The 26461-nt window shown below is 41.4% G+C and overlaps 1 protein-coding gene and 1 pseudogene across 2 annotated transcripts in view; one reads left to right on the top strand and one right to left on the bottom strand.

Annotated features, from left to right (window-relative positions):
* The window catches only part of tubgcp4 (tubulin gamma complex component 4), a 71552-nt gene that overhangs the window by 35528 nt on the left and 9563 nt on the right, over positions 1–26461 (bottom strand). For both annotated transcript variants that reach the window (XM_061815762.1, XM_061815763.1), the window contains exon 6: positions 25589–25668. In XM_061815762.1, the coding sequence (XP_061671746.1) occupies positions 25589–25668 (80 nt within the window). The remainder of the gene's footprint in view (positions 1–25588; positions 25669–26461) is intronic.
* LOC133498643 (uncharacterized) lies at positions 3–19801 on the top strand (annotated as a pseudogene).

The following is a 26461-nucleotide window of genomic DNA, read 5'->3' as shown; positions in this document are numbered from 1 at the left end:
GAAAGAAAAAAAAAATGCCCAGTGTCTGACCTTTTATACCCTAGCCTTTTATTGCGGTGATCCTAAGGAACCTTTAAGGCTGAGAGAGCCATAAATTTTAAAATGTAATTCCAAGAGAGCCATACAATATTTTTCAAAATAAATACAAGTGTATTTGTGCATTTTATGTAAGACCAATACTTTAAGAGTACAATAAGTCTAAATTCTTTGAAATAACAATATGCTGTTGCTAACCAATAATGACAAATGTACTTCATACCATTAATGCAACATCTTTGCTGATGGCTTTGTCACCTTTTTAATATATCATTCAATTAAACTTCATGCAGCCTTTGAGACTTCCATCTGTTATTCCTGAACGTGGGTTGGTCTTAATGTTTTTTTAGTGCCACTTTTCACCTGCATAGGTGGAACCAAACATTGGCAGTACTGCAATATTCACACACAAAAATGTGTGGTATGTGACGGGAAGAGCATTCCAAATTTTCACAATCAGCTGGTCTGCAGGCTTAACTTTTTTAATTTCTCCCCTCTTATGTGCACTTGACAACAATGCTAGCCAACAGAGGCATGTCTTATTTGTTTGATTAGCTTGTCTTTATGTAAAAAAAAATGTCAATAAGTTCATTGGCAACATTAAGCAAGACCAATTTGGCAAACTCCCCATCTGTGAATCTCTCTCCATTTCCCACAATTGGCAAAGTACCAGCAAAGCTATATGAATTGCAGTCACCTCGTTGTGTCCAAACAAAGAGTTGCTGCTCACTAGCTTGGACTCTGGACAGTAGCTCTTAACATGCTTTCTTCCTGTTGTTCGCAACAGAATATTTTGATCCAATGCCGTGTGTATGGCGTGTGTTGAATTGGCACTATATATTTCAACATTTCATTGTTGCAATTTTCCATCCATCCATTCATCCATTTTCTTAACCACTTATCCTCACAAGGGTCACGGGAGTGCTGGAGACCTATCCCAGCTGTCAACGGGCAGGAGGCAGGGGACAACCTGAATTGATTGCCAGTCAATCGCAGGGCACATAAGAGACAAACAACCACACTCACAATCACAACTCGGGACAATTTAGAGCAGGGATGCCCAGACTTTTTTACCCCAAGATCTACTTTTCAAGCAGTTAGCCTCTCGCGAGCTATAGATGATGGTGTTGGGGGATGATGATGCTCCCACACCGTTTTAAGGTTCATGTTATGTTGCCTCCAATATTTAAAACACAGAATTAGCTTTTTCTGCACTGTATTGTCTGTGCTTTCATCCTGGATCACGCTGTGCCAAGGTGGAATTTTAAAAATCTCATCTACTTTGGCTTCAGACCAGCCCTTTGCCACTCGGAAAAGAGAAAATCTCGTCCATTATAAAACATGTTGATGGGCTGCATAAGTCTGTAACATTTCTAATAATGAGTGTACGTCTTTAAGGTGGGGGAGGGGGGCAGACAGGCATAAGGTAAAGTAGGGAAAGAGAGTGTGGCGGCGCAGCAGTCATTGTTAGAGAAAGTTCCATGTGCTGCCTAAAAGAAACTACTGGTTTCTTTTCATTTTTTTAGAGTATGTATATGAATAGTCCCAGTGAATGTAACAACCAGTCATCCCTCACTCATTGAATCACATTGCATAATGCCAAAAACTGAATAGCTGTATCTTACACTTTCAATGTGCATTGGAATTTTTTTTTTTTTTTTTTAATGCAACACAGTATATCTGCGAGACTGCATCAGTGGTAACAATTGCGCACCCGCGCAGTTTAGTTCACTTTTTTTTTTTTTTTTTGGGCACAAGACTGCCTCGCGATTGATCGACGGATTGAGCACACCGGATTTCGAGTGTTCAATTAATGTTGTATGTTTTTGGGATGTGGGAGGAAACCGGAGTGGCCGGAGAAAAGCCACGCAGGCACAGGGAGAACATGCAAACTCCACACGAAGGGCTGGAATTGAACCCGGGTTCTCAAAACTGTGAGGCCAATGTTTGTAGCTGCGCCATTGTGCCGCCCTGTTTCAATTTTGTCATTATAAATTAGAGACAAAGGAACCTTCTTTCTCCACAAAGGTGAATTCCTCTGTCCATTCTTACTGAAAACTGCACTACTATACACCTCATCTCTTTTTCTTTTAGCCATCTTTGTCAAAAAAGCTTCCACAATTAATTTCCACCCAATCTGCGTTCGACGCTTCTACGCCTACCCACATCAACTTCCATAGTGGACAGCAAATTACAGCAAACCCACGAGGACAAAATGTCTCTGCCTCATTTCTATTGCCTACACGGCAGAAATGACATACTGTATTCAGTATGTTGTGATGAGGACTCTGCGAGCCATACGCTACCATCAAAAGAGCCAGGTATGGCTGGCGAGCTATAGGTTTCCGACCTCTGGCCAAAGGAATACCTTTGCAATAATCTGGCTGTCTAATCAGCATATTAATATGCCTCACCTGTCAGGTTGGATGAATTAGCTCAACAAAGGAAAAATGCTCACACAAACTACGATACATACGGTGCATTGTGAAAGTATTCGGCCACCTTGAATTTGTTGGATTAATAGGATATAAAGTTATCTCATATTTGCTTTCTTGGTTTTTTTAATGCTTCATTGCTTGTGTGATGTGGTGCAATCGAGAGGCCCATTGTGTGCCATGGAAACTTTGCTATGATATACTTAAACAATGTGAGGCAATCAAGTTACATTGGATGCCGTGGAAACACCAGACAGTGATGCAGAAGACAACAAAGACTGACGATCTCAAGAGGATGGTGAATACATCGCAAAGACTCACAGACTATTTTTGTCACAGTTGCTTTGTTTGTCACATTTGCTTTGTTGTGGTGCGAACCATGCTAAGGAATTAAAAAGTGGAGACGTGGAGATGTGATTAGAACGGGTTGGAGAATGTGAAAGAGACACATCCCATGTTCTCCTCGCAAGCCAGAAGTTCCTCTTGTCTTCCTTCCTTGAGAATTTTACTTTAAATGTCCTAGGCTGCTTAAACCTGACATTAAATTGGTCCTTCAAGCCGGATCCCAAGATGCCTGAGGATTCCAGCGGGTGTGTTGAATACCAGAAAGACCGTGGCCACGGCAGACTCCTTCTGAGTCTAAAGACCCTTTCCGGGACTGATGTGCAGCCCGCCGGCTGGGATCCGACAGTTGACGGGATCCAGAGACGGACGGAAGACAAGAGGGTGAGTCCAATTTCGGTTTAAAAAGAGTGAAACAAGTTCAAAGAGTAAATGACGGGGAGTCAATAAAGCATGTAAGGAGACATGATCAAGCCTTGTTGATACTCGTCAATGTCATGCAGTTTAAGGGTGGAAAAACCCTAAGGGTGGCGGAGCTCTGTCGCGCACTTAAATTCCATGTGTAAATAGCTTTTGCTCCTAAAGTTCCCAAAACCCCCTGAGGGTGGCGGAGCCCTGTCGCGCACTTAAATTCCGTGTGTAAATAGCTTCGTAATAAATTCCATAAACACCCCTAATTCCACGTGTGCAAGAGAAAATTGTGTGAAAGAGGTATAGCCTCAGTTGTAAACTCAACATGCCACTGTAGAAAATAAAGGTAACAATTCTCCACTTGAAAGATTTATAGAACAAAGCCACTGAGAACTCCATAGGAGTTATTGACTGGTTCAAATTGACTAAAATGGGGGAAAATATTGTAAGGAAAAACTTAGAGACACACTGCAATGTAAAAATTGGAAATATGTCGGAAAAATTAAATCCAACACAAAACTAATATTTATATAAATGGATATCAAACACAATTTCATAGGTTAGTTAAATAGCCAGAAAATAGAGACCTTGCAAGAGTATATAATAAAATAAGTAATAATAATAAATGGTAATAAAGAGATATAGAGAATATTGAATGAAAATGGCAAGAGATAGAGATGAGAAAGTTGAGAGAGAAAATTAGATGTTTCATAGAAGAAATGATCACGAGATGGGACTGACATCAGGACAACAAAGGAAAGTTGAAAATTAAGAACAGAGAGGTGAGTGCACGCTCCTTTCTACCCCCAACTGCCTTTTTCACAATATGACATGACATCATAAAATAATGACCAACTGAGACAGACTGAACTTGGACAAAACTTATAAGGGGAGTGTGCCGACTGCACCTCAGGACATGCGAAATAAGATTACCTTGCGTGCCTGACCCTAACACTTTAATTCCCTCAGACCGGATGCAATAATATTCACCGTAATAGAGATAAGTAATGCATTTTTCGCAACCTTAGTGGGTAAAGAATGCCAAATTTGGTTTGCATTTACATTTCAAGTCAAAATTTCAACTCCATGGGTTATTTAAATGATGTACCGAAAGCTTCCCCTAATGGCCCCGTCACACCATGACGTTCTGGCCAGAGTCCTATAGCGTTTGAGGAAACGTTGATAGTCGCCCATGGTCGCCGGGATAGCCCTAGAGTAGCGTTGTTTCCACGGCAGTGAACGTCAATGATCGCTGGGAATTGGCGGAGAACGCCGGTCCGGAAAAAAAGTTTTGAACATGCACAAAAGTTCTCACCGAGACCAACGTTCATCAACGTTTAATTTTAAACGCTGCAGAAGGTTCAAGAACATCCGTGGAACGTTTTACTCAGGTTTGCCGAGCGTTGCACGCGTTTGCCTGTCGTTAGTCATTTGTAACTCTAGCTTTACTTGGTTGTAACTTTATCGTTTGCTTTGCAGTGAACGACTCACTGGCAACCTGTCAACGCCCACTGAACAATCCCGTAGTGCACACAGCGTGTAACCAAAGTAGAACGAACCCCGTTTGGTGTCCATTGAGCGTCATTCGAGCGGTTCCCGAATTTCCATGCATATGGGTATATAAACCGATGCTTTGCAAAAGCAAGGTCCATTTAATATTAAGCTACAGTAGAGAGCACCCTTTGTCTGACTGTCCTGACTGGGGTTTGCAAGGTGTTTAGGGTCCCCAGGGGGTGTCACATGGAGTGTAACTTCGCGGACGTACTCTTCCTTCTGCTGTTGTGTAGGAATAATTGTGATCATAATTATCATACATTTGCTTCCAATAAAGAAATGCTTTGTTCTGCCCTAGATAACGTGGCAGCTTCCTAGCAGAAGATAGCAAGAACAACAACATCTAATCATCAGAACTGTTAGAACTGCTGCCTGTTAAAGAAATGATGACCACACATGTATTGAGCAATCTTCCACACATGCACACACACATAAACAAACATGTACACTTTGTTTCAAACTGTTTTGCTTGTCGTCTCCTTTTTGTAACATCCATGTAAATAAGGGGCATCTTAAAACTAAATAAATAGAGGTGCTGAGGAAAGGATAGTCAGAGAGTCCAGTGGTGAATTGTACGAGACAGTTCCTCTTCTCTCTCCTCGCGACCTGTCAAACTTGAACTGGTGTCTTTGCGTACTTTTTGTCCTGTTTAATGAATGTCTGATTGGTGAACCTGACATTTACTTGCTCCTTTGAGCCAGATCTCAAGATACCTGAGGTTTCCAGGGGCTGAGTCGACGTCCAGGCATAGACTGTGGCCACGGCATTTGAAACCCTTTCCGGGACTGGGCCTTGACTTTGCGTTTGGAGGCTGAGGGTTGACGAGAAGCCGAAGGAAGTGAAGACATCTCTGGTGAGTAGGAAACTCCCACACTCATGAGGAATGAGTGAATGCGTGTCTGGGTGACTGCGGCAGAACCAAACCTCGAGAATACTAGTCCCCATCGAGTAGACAAATTAGTCTATAAAACTGAGAAAAGGGCAACGTGTGTCCTGTACGTACTTGAGCTCCGTGAAACGTGTGCATGTATAAAAGTGTGAATGGAGGTTCGCAACCTCATTTGAACAAGAAATTGAGTGACAACTGTTTGAGGATGCAGAGGTAAGATTTCTCCGCCACTTGTGGTAGAAGCTTGAGAATGACCTCAAACGGAACATAATTGTCACCCTGTTCAGGGGGAAGTCAGTATAGTCACCAAAGGTGAACCACTGACTCCAACAGGGGAAAAACAAATAGCAAAAAAGTTGATAAATAGCAAAATAGTTGAAACAGAACATCTGAAAAAAAAATAATGATGTGAAAGGACTAGAAGTTTGTAGAAGGCAAATGTCCTACTAAGACAAAACATCTAAATTTGTGGATAACACAATATGACTTTGCTGGCCAGCTCAACATACACACAAAAAATATATATAGTTAACCTGCAGGATAAGAGAAACACACAAAAAAACCACACACAAATGAAAAAAAAGCTGGACTCAAGATGATGTGAAAACGCCCATAAAAGGTATCACATCTCATAAAGTTGATGTAACATAATTCGTCCAGGGAACAGAAGACTTGAGAAAATCTTACAACTTAAATGGTGTAGAAGTACAACAAATTTGGATGACAGCAAAGTACTTTCTCATAGTAGCAGGGAGTTCAAGTGTTAATATCGCGCACTTCTACTAGATTAAAAAAAAACTTTTTTCTGCCATTGGAAGAGCAAAATAAAACAACAATGAACCATTTGAAGAATATAGAATTGGAATAAATGCATGTTTTAAAGCAAACAGTGGCATTCCTGAAGATCACACTCCAGGGAGTGTGTATCAAGGGCAATTAAAAAAATGCTCTTCATGTGAATTCAAATAATCCTATAAAACAATGGATTGAAAAACATTGGGTTGACAAACCAACTGGCAGGCTGTAACAATACGTTAACCAAGCACGACACGCAGAAAGAGTGCTACAAAATAAGAAAGAAAATTGACACCTTTCTGATAGAGAAAGGAGAAATTTATGGAGCTTGATGCGAAACATTTATTAATTGTGACCGCAGATGAGGAAGAGAGCAGCCATCTCCCCATCAAAAATGTCACAACTAATGCTCCCAAAATGCAAACATTTTGAATTTGTCCCATACGTTTTTTGGGAAGAGATGGCTTGCTGAACCTAGGACTGCGCTTAATTCCCTCTCTGACAGGAAAAATAGAAGTAAAAAGAAAAAAAAGGAATTACTGGGAGGACAGTTAAATATCTTACAAAATAGGAATACAGTGGTCCATTATTACACGTTACATATTCCAAACAAACCTCCCACAAGAACAGGAGATTTCTTGCTCCAAACAGCTCAAGACGTGATTGAACAACCACAAAATGACGTTGGACGTGACTCATTGCATGTGACAATTTAGTAAAAGATAAACTTATAACAGCCCACACCAGACAAAATCATGATTATCTGTACTCAGATGGTAAATCAGTTGTGGTGACAGGAACAAGACTGACTGACAAACTAAATGCACTACACAAGGAATGGACACCACCACACACGTCATTACAACAGGAGTGGGAGAGTTTGGGACAATTTGTTTTGGTAGTACGAAATGTTCCTGATTGGGCAGAAAAAGAACCAGATTTGGATTGGGACGACTGAACTGTACAGACAATATCTTATTGGACAGTCTTGAACAATCTGAGACCAGATGCTGCTGTATTCACAGGAGTATCAAAATCTACACAGATAACACTGGAAAAATAGAGGAATGGTGACAACTACAGGGAACACAGTGACACATGCAGAGCTACTACAAAATTTGCTCATAGCAGTTCAATTACCAAAAGAAATAGCCATATGTGCAGTACACACATCAAAAACAGACAAAGAATCATTAGAAAATGGATTTACAGATAAAACAGCAAAAGAAGCAGCAGCCAAAACCTTTATGGGATTAGCTGACCATGAAACAAATGAAGACATACTTAGAGATGATGTGTTAAACAAAATGCAACAAAAAAGCTTACCAGCAGAAATAAAAATGTGAAAAAAACAAGGTACTACAATACAAAATGGGAATTATGTCAGCACAGATACAAAAAAAAAAAAATTCTACCAAAATCATTTTTTAAGGGGCGGCAATCTTGAGCCATGGGAAGTCTCTGGTCTGAACAGGGGGAATGGTAACCCTGGTACAAAGGCATTACATGATCCATGGATTTAACTTGTATGCAAACAACTTTTTTGTAGGGCTTGTTTGATCTGCGTGCGACATAATCCACAAGGGAATGTGCATCTAAAACGTGGTCAGTTTCCTCAAGTTACACATCCATTCATCCCTCCATCCATTTTCTTAGCCGCTTATCCTCACAAGGGTCGCGGGGAGTGCTGGAGCCTATCCCAGCTGTCAACGGGCAGGAGGCAAGGTACACCCTGACCTGGTTGTCAGCCAATTGCAGGTCACATGGAGACAAACAGCCGCACTCACAATCACACGTAATAAAAAAGGGGCAATTTGGACACAATGATAGATTTAGTCCAACTGTACATACATTACAAGGACGTAAGGGTGTCATTCCATTCAAAACACTGTTTGTGAGACCATAGAAATTACCAATATTTTCCACACAATGAGAGATAGACGAATGATGAAGGAAAAAAAAAACAGAAGTGGGCCCCTTTCAGGAGTTATTAACAACCCCAAACAGCTTCAAAAATTGCAAAAAGGGGTACTTGAGTTCATTTGTTCATTGTAGGAAAGTTTTTGCTTTTGAAACCATTGTTAACACAAACAAAACTAATTTGTTTTTATTGGCCACTTGTAAGATAGCTGTTCTCATTCCCACTGCCAAGGTCGCTGTAGTCCGGTTACACATGGGAGTGAGACTGCTGTCATAATGGCAACTAAACAGTTAAATTTTACTGTTGGGTGTTGGATGAAAACGCTTCCCGTTATTTTCATTTTTCTGTTCGAGTGGTACCTGTGGGAACCACTCGTGGTCCCACCCCCCCAAAAAAATAGATAAAAACAAAACAAATTGGATAACTACAAACAAAAAATGTGTCCAAAAGATTGTGTTGTTTGCACAGATCCAGAGATAATACCAATGCTATTAATTGATAATGAATGCTAAAAAAAAAAAAAAAGTTTGGGGATTCTGTGTATCCATTAACTTCTCATGAAAAACAAAAAACAACTGTGCTTTAATAACCTTATTACTGCCATTTGTTTATTCATCCTATGTCTGTTTATGAATTAACATCTACTGTACATGCAGTTTTATCCGAACACTGCAATAGACTGAGCCAGAGCTGAATGTCATGGACAAAATAGCAGAAAGAAACACGTGGATACACCTTACACACTGTAAAAGGTCATCTCAGCTGAGTCACCCAAGGGGAAAGGTGAGCAAAGACCAGCATACGGTGGGTGCAGATTTATAGTCTCTGAAAATACCTGAAGGCTGGTGAAGATTTAAAAGACACTTGACTCATTTGGGGGTGACTTGGTCGACATGACTTCAAAATGGCTAAATTATATGATAGCATGTTGGGCTGCAACATTGACAGCCGTAATGATATTTCTGTTCATATGCTACTTTTGGGACACCTGTAAAGCTGACAAAAATACATAACAGAACCAATAATTATACTCAGTCAACTATGCCTACCACACATAAGATAAAGAGGCGCAACCTCATTTCAAATAACTTTGGTAAACAACTATGCGGGAGGCATGAGGCATGAGAGGAGGACTCCATGTGTGCCTCCCAGTGAATCAGTTCAGCACTTTTTCAATTCCTTGGCAGAGTCTAATTGCTGGGGATTCGATCTTTGGGCTTATGCTAAATGAAACCCCCACTTTCTTCTCACCATTTGCCAATTTAATGCTACCTGAAACCCAAATGCCATACAAAAGAGTACGTATACTATGGAGGGAGTATTTTAACCGCAAAAAGCCTGAGGAACATTTTTTCATTATTATGATTATCATTTTTACAAATAGGAAACAAAACTGGTTGTTATTAATGTAGAATGCAGCAAACAAGATAAACTATAGTTACATCACACGCATGAGCCCTGGGCCACAAATGCGTGTAATTCCAACAAATCCCAACACAATGTACCCTGGAGGTAATGACGAAAACAACTCCTAACACCACTTGTCAGAAATGGAAAAGTGTTTATCCAACAACTAAGGCAGAAAATGAGAAACTATTTTCTACTAATGTTGCATTGGTTAATTTCTCCTGTGTTAGCGTTACAGGGACAGATTTTAAGGTGGGAATTCTCAACAAAACATGGTGTCATGATATACATCTGCAAACTGCCCCACTGCTCCCATGCAGCAATTTGTTGTGGTGGTGTGTTGGTCAAAAGTTGTATGACACACTGATAAATGCAGCAGGAACGTGTACACTGGTATCACTGCTCTTATCTGTGACTGTATTTCCATCCAAAGCAGAGGATATACAATTGGCCGCATCCATCTTTGGACCTCCCCTTGGGTTCTCCCGAAGGCGAAGGTCCTCTTGGAAAGATGGAGAACTGGCATACATTGATGCAAATGGCATCCCAACTGCATACCAGATGAGTGTAAATTGGTTATCGAGATTGCTGCAGGATGGGAATCCATCTTGTTATGGATAACTCTGAATAAAAACGTTGACAGAATCAACTACATACATTACAATGTACAGAAACTACGTAATTATATGGAAGCAGGCTTAATTGCCATAAGGGAACAACCAGCTGCAAGCTCACTCATGACGTTCCAGAACCGCATAGCGGTCGACATGCTCCTGGCCGAGAAGGGTGGCGACTGCTCAATGTTCGGTGACCAGTGTTGTTTATTCCAAATATCACAGCACCTGATGGGTCACGCACAAGAGCCATTGAAGGACTCCGCACCCTGAACCACAAGATGAAGGAGCACTCTGGTGTAAACACATCAGCCAGGTCTGAGTGGTGGGGAAAAAAAAAAAAAAGTTTGGCAAATACAAAAACTTGGTGTTCTCTGTCCTAGTTTCTATCGCTGTGTTTGCAGCTATTCTTACATTGTGTGGATGTTGTTGTATTCCCTGCATAAACGCATCACTTAACCAACTTATAACCACTGCTATTGCCCCGACAAATTCAAAATTGGCAGAAATATATCCACTCCTGACACAACAGAGTAATGACAGTGATATTGTTGACCACAATGATGACGTTATGACTTCTCTTCTGGAGCTGTTCTCTGATCCAGAAGATTACAAGTAATTAGTGCTATATTTTCCTCCGAGTGTAAGCCGAATGGGTGATCTATTAGATGATTTAAGGATTTGAGCAAATGTAGGATAAACAGGAGGATAATGTAGAAATAATTGTAAATAGTATTAGGTAACTGCTTCTGACTGCAATGAAGAAATGCTTTGCTCTGCTCCAATTCAGTTACTGTCTCTGCTTGCAATGAAGAATGCTTTGCTCTGCTCGCGAAAATGTGGTAGCAAATGTAGGATAAACAGGGGGGAAATGTAGGAATAATTGTGATCATAATTATGATACATTTGCTTCCAATAAAGAAAGGCTTTGCTCTGCCCTAGATAACGTGGCAGCCTCATAGCAGGAGACAGCAAGAAAAAAAACATCTAATCATCAGAACTGTTAGAACTGCTGCCTGTTAAAGAAATGATGACCACACATGTATTAAGCAATCTCACACACACGCACACGCACATGAACAAACATGCACACTTTGTTTCAAACTGTTTTGCTTGTCATCTCCTTTTTGTAACATCCATGTAAATAAGGGGAGTCTTAAAACTAAATAAATACAGGCGCTGAGGAGAGGATAATCAGAGAGTGCAGTGGTGAATTGTACGAGACAGTTCCTCTCCTCTCTCCTCGCGAGACTTGAAGTGGTGTCTTTGCTTCCTTTTTTGTCCTGTTTAATGAATGTCTGATTGGTGAACCTGACATATTGTTTTTCCTCCAAACACATTGCTTGTGATGAAAGAGGCTTAGCTTTCTTACTAGCAGCGCTAGTTGCTGAAGTCCACGCCCTAACTTTTTTTCTTCTCGGCGGCATGATGTTCACTGTTCTAACTCACGACAACAGCTGAAGTGATTATGAACTTTCCAACGTTTTAGTGTCAGTTCCACTGTAAAAATTCCACGCCAGCAAAACGCTTTTCTGTCGTTATTCCCCCATTGGTCACACGCTCAACACACTCGTCTTACGCTGACAAATCGCTCGTCGTGCCCCAATGACGCGTTTGCACACGCTAATGGTTTTTAGGGGTATCTTATTTGGTCGCTGTTACACGCTTTTCGTGCGTTAGACACACTTTAAGTCATGCGTTAGACACACGTTAATCACATGCCACATGTGTCATCCGCGTTTGTTGTGGTGGTGTGTTGGTCAAAAGTTGTATGACACACTGATAAATGCAGCAGGAACGTGTACACTGGTATCACTGCTCTTGTCTGTGACTGTATTTCCATCCAAAGCAGAGGAACGATTGAAATGTTCAGGGGACGTTGACCAGAACGTCATGGTGTGACGGAGCCTTAATAAGGAAATGTGAAAGACAGTGGCTCCTTTAAAGCATCTGGCTGAGGATGGGCACAAAGCAAAAATAAGCTCCAAATTTGCCAATAACAGGTTAAACATTTTACAAACTCTAAAGCCACAAACAATTTAACAGTTTGTCATTTTTGGGACTGACAAATTAATGCTGAATTTGGGTACCAAATTACCTAAATTAACAAGTCCATTACGTTCTGCCCCAAGTGTTTAATATGTTAAGAAGATCGATTTTATTAGAAAAGATCTGTTTGTGTTGTTAATTTTGAGAGTGCATTGCTGAGCTTTTATTTTGAAACTGTAGAATACAGGAAGTAGGAAGCGCTGAGCAGAGCGTAAAAAAGCATGTCAACAGTTGAAAGATGTAGCACGTTGAAATCAGCTTATTCCTGTGCATGAATCCGTCAGAAAGCAATGGCTGTGAGTAATTTATGTTCTTTACATGTTTCAGAAGTATTGTTAGTAACTTTAACAGTATCTTCTTGCATGTTTGTGAGCTGCACTGATTTAGTAACTTTACATGTTGTGTTCATTCTCATGAGATAGCTAGCAGCAGTATGTGTATCTGCTACTCACTTCACTAGAATGCTGTTGCTGTTTGTGCTTAGACTTACTGAATGTGAATGTTTAATTCATATACTAATGGAAGATGTTTATACTCCATACTGATTTGATATTGCAGTCTGTTTAGTATGTTTTGTATTTCTTTTTCTAGTTTCACTCCATTTTCATTGTGTCACCCGACTTGACCTGTTAAGAAGTCATTAAAGGAGCAAGCACGCTCACTTCCTGGCTCTTAAAAAGGAGTTTGGCTGGTTGTTTATTCATGTTAGCACTTTGGAAGTAAAACACATGAAGAGAACAGTACAGTGAAAAGCCAGTGAATCAGAAGGATTCGTCTGCCACAGTTATGGAAGCACAAGCAATAGAAAGGGAGGAGAAAGCGGCATCAGTGTTCAGCTCCAACTCCAAAGCGACTTCCAAGTCTTCAGTAGTTAGTGCTGCTGCTAGAGCTAGAGATAAAGCCGAAGCTGCACGCACCAGAGCCACATTCGCTCAGAAGGAGTTAGAACTGAAAAGACAGAGCGAGATTGGATTTGGAAAAGGCTACACTAGAAGCGGATTTAGAAGCTCTAGGACTGGAAAAGGCAGCTGCTGCTGCGATTGTAGAGGCTGAAGTTTTAGAAGCTGCATCAGGACCAGAATATGAGGATAGGTGCAGCGCCCGGAGTCGCATCTCATCGCAGATAACATGTCAGCGTACAAAGGCATATGTGGAACATCAGGCTCGAGCCAGCTTTGAAACTGCATCGTCTGTGGATATAACTCCTCATTGTTTTAAAGCAGCGTCGCCACAGAGACAGCAGGAAGCTCCTGAATTAACTCCTGCACACAACTGTGATGCCATGCCTACAAGGAACACACAGCAAAGTGAGTACTTATCAGCACCTCAGCCTCAGACAAGCCTGTTTAAGCGCTCCAACCCGCACTCTCAGCCTCTCAGCTCGCAACCTCAGAACCCCCAGTCCTCCTTTAAAACCTATCAGGAGCAGAGCTCTCCCTTATTCAGTCATGCTAGCCAATCAAACCACTTCATACAGAGCAACCCACAGCATTCTTCTTCAGCTCCAGCCGCTAACATGATAGACTTCGCTAGGTACCTCGCCCGCAGAGAGCATGGGAGTCCTCTTTCCTTAACGCCATTCAGGGCTTAGAGTTAAGAGCCAGTGAAGAGCTGGACCTCCTGGTAAAATGGCTGGGAAAGGAGTCATCTGAACATGTTAAAAGAATACGTGCTGTCCACATCACCAATCCTCACACTGCTCTCGAATTAGCCTGGACAAGACTCCAAGAATGCTATGCTACACCTGAAGTGATTGAGAATGCTTTATTCAAACGATTGGACAATTTTCCTCGGCTAACCTCCAAAGATAACATCAAGCTAAGAGAACTATGGAACTATTCTCAGCCAAGCAGGATGGCTATCTACCAGAACTGAGCTACCTTGACACTCCTCGAGGGATTAAGCCAATCGTGGAAAAGCTGCCACCAAACTTACAGGAAAAATGGCTGTTTGCTGGCTCAAACTACAAAGAACGGTACAGAGTGTGTTTCCCTCCTTTCTCGTTTTTTGTTGACTTTGTCAGATGTCAGACAAAGGCCGGAAATGACCCCAGCTTTGTCTTGGTGAGCAGTAACCGCAGCCATTACCATAGTGAAAGATCCACAACCAAGCATGATAGTGCTAGGACAGCTGTGTTTGTGCATAGAACAGATGTGTCAACAACAGATTCAAGCTTGTTACACAAAACATCTACTGACAAGAAAGGTAGTGCTGACCCAACCAAGTACTGTCCAGTGCACAATAAGCCACATCCTCTGGAAAAATGTAGAGCTTTTAGAATGAAGCCGCTAATGGAACACAAAAGGCTGCTAAAAGAATACAGACGTTGTTTCAAGTGCTGGTCTGGTACTCAGGTGGCTAGAGAATGTCCAGCAGAGCTGAAATGCAATGAGTGTGAAAGCAATCAACATTGCACTGTCATGGACCCAGACACTGCTGTCTCCCCTGCACCATCTCCTCTGACAGAATCAGACGTGGAACAGCAAAACAGCTCTCCTCCAGAAGTGACCTCAAGGTGCACCAAGGTCTGCGGCGAAGGTCTCCCACCCAGGTCCTGCGCCAAGATATGTTTAGTCCGGGTTTTTCCCCAAGGACAGCGAGAACGCTCAATCAAGATGTATGCCATCCTCGACGACCAGAGCAATCGATCACTGGCCAGGTCTGAGTTTTTTAAGCTGTTTGACATCCAAGGGGACCATACACCTTACCTGATGAGGACCTGTGCTGGGACCACGGAAATGACTGTGAGAAAGGCTGTTGGTTTTCAGATCGAAGCATTGAATGGTGAAGTGTGTTTGGACTTGCCTCCGCTCATTGAATGTAATGAAGTTACGAGCAACAGATCGGAAATCCCTTCTCCAGAGATCGCTCACTCCCATGCTCACTTGAGATCCATGGCACCTCACATCCCAAAGATCGATCCTAAAGCACAGATCTTAATCCTACTGGGGAGAGACCTCATACAAGTTCACAAGGTGAGAGATCAAATCAATGGACCCCACAACGCTCCTTTGCCCAGCGTTTGGATTTAGGATGGGTTATAGTAGGGGAGGTTTGCATCGATAGTACATACAAGTCCACTGTATCAGTCCTTAAAACCCATGTCCTACGGAATGGACGCCCATCTTTCCTGATGCCCTGCCAGAATCACATCAGTGTGAGAGAGAGAGAGTAGGCTACGGCGGGGAGCACAGACAATCTACCTCCGCACAGCTGACAACATATCCTGCGTCTGGTGTTACTGCAAAAGATAAACTCGGACGAGATGTGTTCGTGAGAAGGGAAGATGATAACAAACCTGCCTTGTCCTTCGAAGATGAGAGCTTTCTGGAGATCATGCAAGCATAGTTCAAGAGAGATGAGCAAAACAGTTGGATCGCTCCTCTACCATTCAGAACACCCAGACCACGCCTTCCAAACAACCGTGCTCAAACTCTCTCCCGTCTTCATTCATTGCAACGCACATTGAACAAAAATCCTACAAATCAGAATCCAGCTGATTTAGCCACCAGATCTGTACCTGCGTCGCGGCTCACAGACACTATGTGGTTTACAGGGCCAGAATTCCTTCACAAACCACACCAACCAGAAACACCCAGATCCTTTGAGCTGGTGGATCCTGAGGAAGACGTGGATGTGAGGCCTCAGCTGACCACTCTTGCTACTTCGCTCAGAGAAAGTGAACTCACCTCAGAACGATTCCAACGGTTCTCAACCTGGGAGTCCTTGCTGAGAGCAGTTTCCTTCTTGATCCATCAGATTCGCTCACACAGGACAAACTCAACAGTTACATGTAAAGGATGGCATCAGTGCAACCAACCTCGCACTCCAGAAGAGTTAGAAGCAGCAAAGATCTTCATAATCAAAGCTGCCCAGAGAGATGCTTATCCAGAAGAGTGTGTCCCACTACTAGAGAACAGGGCCATACCAAAATCCAGCACGATTCTGAATCTCAACCCTTTCGTGTGTGATGGTCTCCTGCGAATAGGAGGACGTCTGAGACATGCTTCAGTCAATCCTGAAAAAAACCCAATAATTCTCCCGAAACAAAGTCACGTCACAAGATTGCTTGTGAGTCATTACCATGCGAAGCTGAAACACCAAGGACGGCAGTTCACAGAGGGAGCAATCAGGGCTGCTGGTCTGTGAATTGTTGCTGGCAAAAGATTAATAGGCTCAGTTCTTTATCGCTGTGTCACATGCTGCAAGCTCAGAGGAAAACTTGAGACACAAAAGATGGCTGACCTCCCTTCAGAACGTCTGAGCTCATCTCCACCATTCACGTATGTAGGGTTAGATGTTTTTGGACCCTGGAATGTGATCAGTCGACGCACAAGAGGCGAAATGGCTCAAAGTAAGCGATGGGCTATACTTTTTACATGTATGAGCACCAGGGCTGTACATGTGCAAGTTATAGAGTCCATGGATACTGCCAGTTGTATCAATGCCCTGCGAAGGTTCTTCGCCTTAAGAGGGCCAGCTCAGCAGCTGAGATCGGACAGAGGCACGAACTTTGTGGGAGCCAGCTCTGAGCTGTGTATGGAACAAGCTGATCCAGGTCAAGCCTCCACTCTTAAGTTCCTCCACGAGAATGGTTGTACCTGGGAATTCAATCCCCCACAGGCATTCCACATGGGAGGAGTCTGGGAGCGCATGATCGGCATAATCCGAAGAATTCTTGACTCCATGTTGCTGCAAACCAGACATTCACCTGACCCATGAAGTGCTTTGCACCCTCTTGGCAGCGGTATCTGCTATCATCAACGCAAGGCCTTTGATCCCTGTCTCTTCTGATCCCACTTCTCCAATGATGTTGACCCCTGCTATGCTCTTGACCCAAAAACCGGGGATACCTGCTCCACCTGGAGGCTTCAATGAAAAGAATCTCTTCAAGTGTCAGTGGAAACAAGTGCAAGCATTGGCAAACGAATTCTGGTCTCGATGGAGGGATGAATATCTCCACACCCTTCAGCCAAGACGCAAATGGCACACACCACGTCGTAACCTGCAGGTTGGAGACATAGTGCTGCTGAAGCAGAGCCAGACACATCACAACGAGTGGCCGATGGGGCTTGTCGTCTCCACCTTCCCAAGCAGTGATGGACAGGTCCGCAAAATTGAAGTCAGGGCGTCGCAAGACAAAATAAAGACTTTCTTGAGGCCTATCTCTGATGTTGTCTTGCTCCTGGCAAAAGAAAATCAAAGTTAAAGTACAGATGCTTTAGTGGCATTAGTGCCAGACGGGGAGTGTTTTGCCCCAAGTGTTTAATATGTTAAGAAGATCGATTTTATTAGAAATGATCTGTTTGTGTTGTTAATTTTGAGAGTGCATTGCTGAGCTTTTATTTTGAAACTGTAGAATACAGGAAGTAGGAAGCGCTGAGCAGAGCGTAAAAAAGCATGTCAACAGTTGAAAGATGTAGCACGTTGAAATCAGCTTATTCCTGTGCATGAATCCGTCAGAAAGCAATGGCTGTGAGTAATTTATGTTCTTTACATGTTTCAGAAGTATTGTTAGTAACTTTAACAGTATCTTCTTGCATGTTTGTGAGCTGCACTGATTTAGTAACTTTACATGTGTTCATTCTCATGAGATAGCTAGCAGCAGTATGTGTATCTGCTACTCACTTCACTAGAATGCTGTTGCTGTTTGTGCTTAGACTTACTGAATGTGAATGTTTAATTCATATACTAATGGAAGATGTTTATACTCCATACTGATTTGACATTGCATTCTGTTTAGTATGTTTTGTATTTCTTTTTCTAGTTTCACTCCATTTTCATTGTGTCACCCGACTTGACCTGTTAAGAAGTCATTAAAGGAGCAAGTACGGTCACTTCCTGGCTCTTGAAAAGGAGTTTGGCTGGCTGTTTATTCATGTTAGCACTTTGGAAGTAAAACACATGAAGAGAACAGTACACATTACATAAAATGATGCAATAAGGAAAACTTAAAAATTACATCATTGTTGAAATGGAGGGCGGAAGCGAAAAAACAGTTTTGCAACATAAAGCAAGCATTGGTGACAAGCACAATCTTGATTTTGCCAAATTGTGATAAGATTATGACTTTCAAAGGTCACTTTATGACTTCATAGAAATAAGTGCATGAGTGTTTTTTTTTCCACCTTCTGCGAAACATGACATTTCTATCAAAATAGAAAGATGTACAACTCTAAATCCAGCAAATGTTGCCATTTCCGGGAGATGAACAAAACATGATTGTCAAAAATTGGGAAAGAAAGATTTTTTTTTTTTAAATAAATAAAGCACATGTGACATGAAAGACCAGCCATTACCAATAGGGAATGTTGTGTTCGTATTTGGGAAAACCGAATCAGAATATGCTGTAACATTTTCTGCAAAAAACAGTAGAACTAACACTAACTGAAGCATGTAAACTGATGAAAAAAAAAATTAAACAATTTATACAGACAACCAATATGCATTTGCAATGTTTCATATTTTTGCACAATACTGAAAAAAAAAAAAAAAACGCAGATAATTCCATCCACAGCCAATGTATGCAAAATTGTTAGTTCAATTACGAAATGAAACAACTGCAAAAAACTGTTGCTGTATCCAAATGTGTCACACAGACAAAAAAATATTAATTTATTGGGAAATGATTTGCTGATAAAATAATAAAGGAAGACAAATCTAGAATTGAATACATTACGAGAAACTCAGCAAAAGAGTAAAGAAAAAGATAAATGGAACAGGATGTATGAAAAAAAAAACTAAACTAAAAAAAAAAAAATGTATGATCAAACAATAAACCAGTTGTACCAAATTAACTTTTCTAAATTGAGCCATGAGCTAACGCATGTCTCAACAGGAGGGATAATGGGAGGACAGGTAACAATATTATACTCCCAAAAAAACAAAAAAAAATTTAAACATTCTCCAAATCGTCCACATGAACTTTATTGAATTAAACCAAAGTGAGATTTATTAATCAAAATGTATGTTTATCACACATTTGCTGCAATGAAGAGAATGCTTGAGAATGCAAAAATTGAGATTCTGAATATCTTCTTCTTTTCCTTTCGGCTTGTCCCGTTAGGGGTCGCCACAGCGTGTCATCTTTTGCCATCTTAGCCTATCTCCTGCATCCTCCTCTCTAACCCCAACTGCCCTCATGTCTTCCTTCACCACATCCATCAACCTTATCTTTGGTCTTCCTCTCGCTCTTTTGCCTGACAGCTCCATCCTCAGCATCCTTCTGCCAATATACTCACTCTCTCGCCTCTGAACATGTCCAAACCATTGAAGTCTGCTCTCTCGAATCTTGTCTCCAAAACATCCAACTTTGGCTGTCCCTCTAATGAGCTCATTTCTAATCCTATCCAACCTGGTCACTCCGAGCGAGAACCTCAACATCTTCATTTCTGCCACCTCCAGTTCTGCTTCCTGTTGTTTCTTCAGTGCCACCGTCTCTAATCCGTACATCGTGGTCGGCCTCACCACTGTTTTGTAAACTTTGCCCTTCATCGTAGAAGAGACTCTTCTGTCACATAACACACCAGACACCTTTCGCCAACTTTTCCAACCTGCTTGGACCCGTTTCTTCACTTCCTTACCACACTCACCATTGCTCTGGATTGTTGACCCTAAATATTTGAAGTCGTCCACCCTCGCTATCTCTTCTCCCTGTAGCCTCACTTTTCTCATTCACGCACATATATTCTGTTTTACTTCGGCTAATCTTCATTCCTCTCCTTTCCAGTGCATGTCTCCATCTTTCAAATTGTTCCTCTGCATGCTCCCTGCTTTCACTGCATATCACAATATCATCTGCGAACATCATGGTCCAAGGGGATTCCAGTCTAACCTCATCTGTCAGCCTATCCATTACCACTGCAAACAGGAAGGGGCTCAGAGCTGATCCCTGATGCAGTCCCACCTCCACCTTAAATTCCACTGTCACACCTACGGCACACCTCACCATTGTTCTGCTGCCATCATACATGTCCTGTACTATTTTAACATACATCTATGCCACACCAGACTTACGCATGCAGTGCCACAGTTCCTCTCTTGGTACTCTGTCATAGGCCTTCTCTAGATCCACAAAGACACAATGGAGCTCCTTTTGACCTTCTCTGTACTTTTCCACTAGCATCCTCAAGGCAAATAATGCATCTGTGGTACTCTTTCTAGGCATGAAACCATACTGTTGCTCGCAGATACTTACTTCTGTCCTGAGTCTAGCCTCCACTACTCTTTCCCATAACTTCATTGTGTGGCTCATCAACTTTATTCCTCTATAGTTCCCAAAGCTCTGAACATCCCCTTTGTTCTTAAAAATGGGAACTAGAACACTTTTCCTCCATTCTTCAGGCATCTTTTCGCCCGCTAGTATTCTGTTGAATAAGTTGGTCAAAAACTCCACAGCCATCTCTCCAAATTGCTTCCATACCTCTACCGGTATGTCATCAGGACCAACTGCCTTTCCATTTTTCATCCTTTGTAGTGCCTTTCTGACTTCCCTACTGACTTCCCCCTTGGTAATCCTTGCCACTTCCTGGTCCTTCACACGTGCCTCTTCAACTCTTCCTTCTCCCTCATTTTCTTCATTCATCAACTTCTCAAAGTATTCTTTCCATCTATTTAGCACACTACCGGCACCAGTCAACCCATTTCCATCTCTATCCTTAATCACCCTTACCTGCTGCACATCCTTCCCATCTCTATCCCTCTGTCTGGCCAACCTGTAGAGATCCTTTCCTCCTTCTTTCGTGTCCAACCTGGTGTACATGTCTTCATATGCCTCTTGTTTAACCTTTGCCACCTCTACCTTTGCCCTACGTCGCATCTCGATGTACTCCTTTCGCCTCTCCTCAGTCCTCTCAGTATCACACTTCTTCTTCGCTAATCTCTTTCGTTGTATGACTCCTTGTATTTTGGGGTTCCACCACCAAGTCTCCTTCTCCCCTTTCCTACCAAAAGACAAACCAAGTACTCTCCTGCCTGAATATCCTTTGACTTGAAATAAAAACATTGTTTTCTGATTCTCACCGGGTATTTCACTTGCGTCTATTTTCCAGGAACCAGAAACAAATTGGGAAATTTATCAGCAATGATGTGTAAAATCATTTTGGTGAGAATTCATTGAAGCTATTGTCACATAGTGACATCTGGTAGTGGTGCGGAGATAACGGGCTTTTTAATAAATTGCCCAAGTATGTAACATTATTGTACTTTATTCATCCTATGTCAGTTATTGAATCAACTTCTACAGTGCAGGCAATTTCATTTGAACAATGGCATAGAAGAGAGCAGCTGAATGCCAAGGATAAAACGATCCAACATCTGCGCATTGGTGTTCCCTTGGTGTTCCGAGTGTAAATTGGCTGACCAAGTGGCAACTGGATTTGAATCTTTCGTGTGTTGGTGGTGTGCAACCAACAAGAACGTTGAGAGAATAAACTACATCCACCACAATGTCAAAATTGGGAAATTGGACTCAAGTGTTTTTTGAGGCTGTGCATGAACAACTCGCAGCCACTTAATGCCATTTCAAAACCAAATATGCATGGACATGCTCCTGGGTGAAAAAGGTGTGTGTCTGCGCTCTCTTTGGGGAGCGATCCATCTTCATCCTGAACCGTATTGGCTGCTGATGGTGGTCTGACCAAGGCTATAAAAGGCCTTAGGGTCCTTGACGGTAAGGTGAATGAGCACTTTGGTGTTGACACCTCCATGTAGGACAAATGGATGAGTGTGTTCAGCAAATAAAAAGCACTTGTCTCCTCTATTTCAATTCCATTGCGGTTTTCGCAGCTATATTGACTTTGTGTGGTTGTTGCTGTGTTCTCTCTCTGCGACCTTGCCGAAACTGAATTATTGCCACAGCAATCCCACCCATGGAGAACAAAATGACGTAGATGTATCCTTTGCTGGGGACAAATCATGAGGGAGTATTCTGGCTTACTTGCCTGATCTGTTTCCAGATCCCAGCTGTTATGACGATGCATAAACAACCATTTTTCCTCTGAGTGTACCAAAGTAGTCAAAGATCTGGCAGAGTGTCTATTTTGGGTGATGTTAGAATTTAAGCAAATTTTAGAAAAACAGGAGGGAAATGTTGGATTAATAGGATATAAAGTTATCTCATATTTGCTTTCTTGGTTTTTTAATGCTTCATTGCTTGTGTGATGTGGTGCAATCGAGAGGCCCATTGGGTGCCATGGAAACTTTGCTATGATATATTTAAACAATGTGATGCAATCAAGTTACATTGGATGCCGTGGAAACACCAGACAGTGATGCAGAAGACAACATAAAGACTGACGATCACAAGAGGATGGTGAAGACATCGCAAAGACTCACATGGACTATTTTTGTCACATTTGCTTTGTTGTGATGAGAACCACGCTAAGGAATAAAAAAGTGGAGATGTGATTAGAACAGGTTGGAGATTGTGAAAGAGACACATCCCACATTCTCCTCATGACCCAGAAGTACCTCTTGTCTTCAGTCCTTGAGAATTTTACTTTAAATGTCCTAGGCTGCTTAAACCTGACAGAACCTTTCAACCTTTCGCCACATTTCAGGCTTCAAACATAAAGCTATAAAATTATTATTTTTTTGTCAAAAATCAACAACAAGTGGGACACAATCGTGAAGTGGAATGACATTTATTGGATATTTTATACTTTTTTTAATGAATAAAAACCTGAAAAGTGGGGCATTCAATATTATTCTTTCAGTGCAGCAAACTCACTTCAGAAGTTCAGTGAGCATCTCTGAATGATCCAATGTTGACTGATGATGACAAATAGAATCCACTTGTGTGTAATCAAGTCTCCGTATAAATGCACCTGCTCGGTGATACTCTCAGGGTTCTGTTTAAAATGCAGAGAGCATCATGAAGACCAAGGAAGACACCAGGCAGGTCCAAGATACTGTTGTGGAGAAGTTTAAAACCGGATTTGGATACAAAAATATTTCAAGCTTACGCATCTCAAGGAACACTGTGCAAGCAATCATATTGAAATGGAAGGAGTATCAGACCACTGCAAATCTACCAAGACCCGGTCGTCGCTGTAAACTTTCACCTCGAACAAGGAGAAGACTGATCAGAGATGCAGCCAAGATGCCCATGATCATTCTGGATTAACTGCAGAGATCTACAGTTGAGGTGGGAGAGTCTGTCCATAGGACAACAATCAGTCGTACACTGCAAAAATCTGGCCTTTATGGAAGAGTGGCAAGAAGAAAGCAATTTCTCAAAGATATCCATAAAAAGTATTGTTTAAAGTTTTCTACAAGCCACCTGGGAGACACACCAAACATGTGGAAAAAGGTGCTCTGGTCAGATGAAACTAAAATCAAACTTTTTGGCCACAATGCAAAACGATATGTTTGGCGCAAAAGCACAGCGCATCACCCTGGACACACCATCCCCACTATCAAACATGTTGGTGGGACCCTCATGGTTTGGGCCTGCTTTTCTTCAGCAGGGAGAGGGAAGGTGGTTAAAATTGATGGTAAGATAAATAGAGCCAAATACGAGACCATTCTGGAAGAAATGTCTGCAAAAGACCTGAGACTGGAACGGAGATTTATCTTTCAACAGGACAATGATCCAAAACATAAAGGCAAATCTACAATGGAATGGTTCACAAATAAACATATCCAGGTGTTAGAATGGTCAAGTCAAAGTCCAGACCTGAATCCAATCGAGAATCTGTAGGCAGAGAAGACATCCAACCTCACTGAGCTCGTGCTGTTTTGCAACGAAGAATGGGCAAAATTTTCAGTCTTTCAATGTGCAAAACTGATAGACACCCCAAACAACTTGCAGCAGAACGTTGCTCTACAAAGTATTAATCCAAGGGGGCCGAATAATATTGCACACTGCACTTTTCAAGTTTTTATTTGTTAAGAGTTTAAAATATCCAATAAATTTTGTTCCACTTCACAATTGTGTCCCTTGTTGATTCTTGACAAAAAAAAATTATTCTATATCTTTATGTTTGAAGCCTGAAATGTGACAAACGGTTGAAAAGTTCAAGGGGACCAAATACTTTCACAAGGCACTGTAGATTTGTAAATCCTAATGTGAAGAAATCAACTCTACTTAGCTAATATAAGGGTAGATGCAATGTGTTTATTATTTAAATAATATATTCTACTTATCATAAAATCCCCCCTTTTAAAGCTAGCTAATGCTTGATATAATACTCCTTAACAAGATGATAAACCATAATCATGATGATGTAATGGTAACGCTCCCTACACATTGGATCTCAGTGAAAATCTATTGGCTATAGTATTATGAACTGTCAATGTAAATTATTCTGAATGTTTTGTTTTAAATCATACTTTTAAACACTTAAGTAAAATGTAGCGCAGGCGTTCACCATTAAGTACTTATATGGAAACGAGCAATATACGACATATCCCAAGCGACTTCCACCTGTAATTGCAGGAAAAGGTAACGCTACAAAGTATTAATGCAAGAGGGCCAAATAATAGTACACAACAGTATCTCGGACCTGCCTGGTGTCTTCCTTGGTCTTCATGATGCTCTCTGCATTTTAAACAGAACCCTGAGAGTATCACCGAGCAGGTGCATTTATACGGAGACTTGATTACACACAGGTGGATTCTATTTGTCATCATCAGTCAACATTGGATCATTCAGAGATGCTCACTGAACTTCTGAAGTGAGTTTGCTGCACTGAAAGAATAATATTGCATTACCCACTTTTCAAGTTTTTATTTGTTAAAAAAAGTATAAAATATCCAATAAATTCCATTCCATTTCACGATTGTGTCCCACTTGTTGATTCTTGACAAGAAATTTTAATTTTATATCTTTATGTTTGAAGCCTGAAATGTGATGAAAGGTTGAAAAGTTCAAGGGGGCCGAATACTTTCACAAGGCACTGTCGATATTTGAGGGAAATGGCTTTTTTGTGTCTGTAAAAAAAGTTTTAGATACTTGGAGACCAGTTCATGAAAAATGAGAGCAAAAACGTCAATGTTGTTTATACTGTTCAGTATAAAACAGGAACAAGAGTCTGATTTAATGTCAAAAAGTGAGGGGGAAAGCATGCATATTTTTACTCAGTAAATGTAAACATCTAATTTCAAGTCTAAGAGTGCCAACTGAATTACTTACTTTTCTAAGGCCACACGTACAGGAGGAAGGCCACCACAACTGTGTTTGTGTACCATTTCCAGGATTCGACAGCCATGGATCTAAAGCAGGCGAGACTTTGACCAAATGTTTTTCAGCGCAGATTCTCAATAAATACCGGTACTTTCCATTAATTTCAACAAACACAGTGGGTACGGAAAGTATTCAGACGCCTTTGAATTTTTATTGAGCATCCATTTGCTGAAATCAATTACATTCAGGTTTTTTTCCTCATTAATGTTCCCACACCACCCGATATTGAACAACAATTTTTTTTATATTTTTGCAGATTCATTTAAGAAAAAAAAAAAATCTGAAAAAAAAAAAAATCACATACCCATAAGTATTTAGACCCTTTAATAGAAGCACCCTTTTGAGTGAGCCAGGAGTCATTTTGGAAATAAAGTTTTTCACACCTGAATTTGGGGATCCTCCATCATTCGTCTTTTTAATTCCTCTCCAGTTCTGTCAGGTTGGATGGTGAACATTTGTAAACTTTCAGGTCTCTCCTGAAATGATCAATTGGATTTAAGTTGGGGCTTTAGCTGGGGCATTCAAGAAAAGTCAGAGTTGTTCAGAAACCACTCCTTAGTTATTTTAGCTGTGTGGTTAGGGTCATTGTCTTTTTGCAAGTTGAATCTTCATTCCAGTCAAAGGTCCTAGGCACTCTGGAGAAGGTTTCATCCAGGATATGTTGGTACTTTGCTGCATTCATCTTTCCTTCAAATGCAACCAGTGGTGCAGTCCCTACAGCTGGAAAAACACCCCCACAGCATGATGCTGCCACCACCATGGTTCACTGTTGGACCTATATTGGATAGGTGATAAGTAGTGCCTGATTTTCTCCACACACAC

This window comes from Syngnathoides biaculeatus, chromosome 3 (genome assembly GCF_019802595.1).
Source record: "Syngnathoides biaculeatus isolate LvHL_M chromosome 3, ASM1980259v1, whole genome shotgun sequence".
In the NCBI taxonomy this organism is placed as follows: Eukaryota; Metazoa; Chordata; class Actinopteri; order Syngnathiformes; family Syngnathidae; genus Syngnathoides; species Syngnathoides biaculeatus.
The sequence above is the reverse complement of the archived record's forward strand: the minus strand, read 5'-3'. Positions and strand labels throughout refer to the sequence as shown.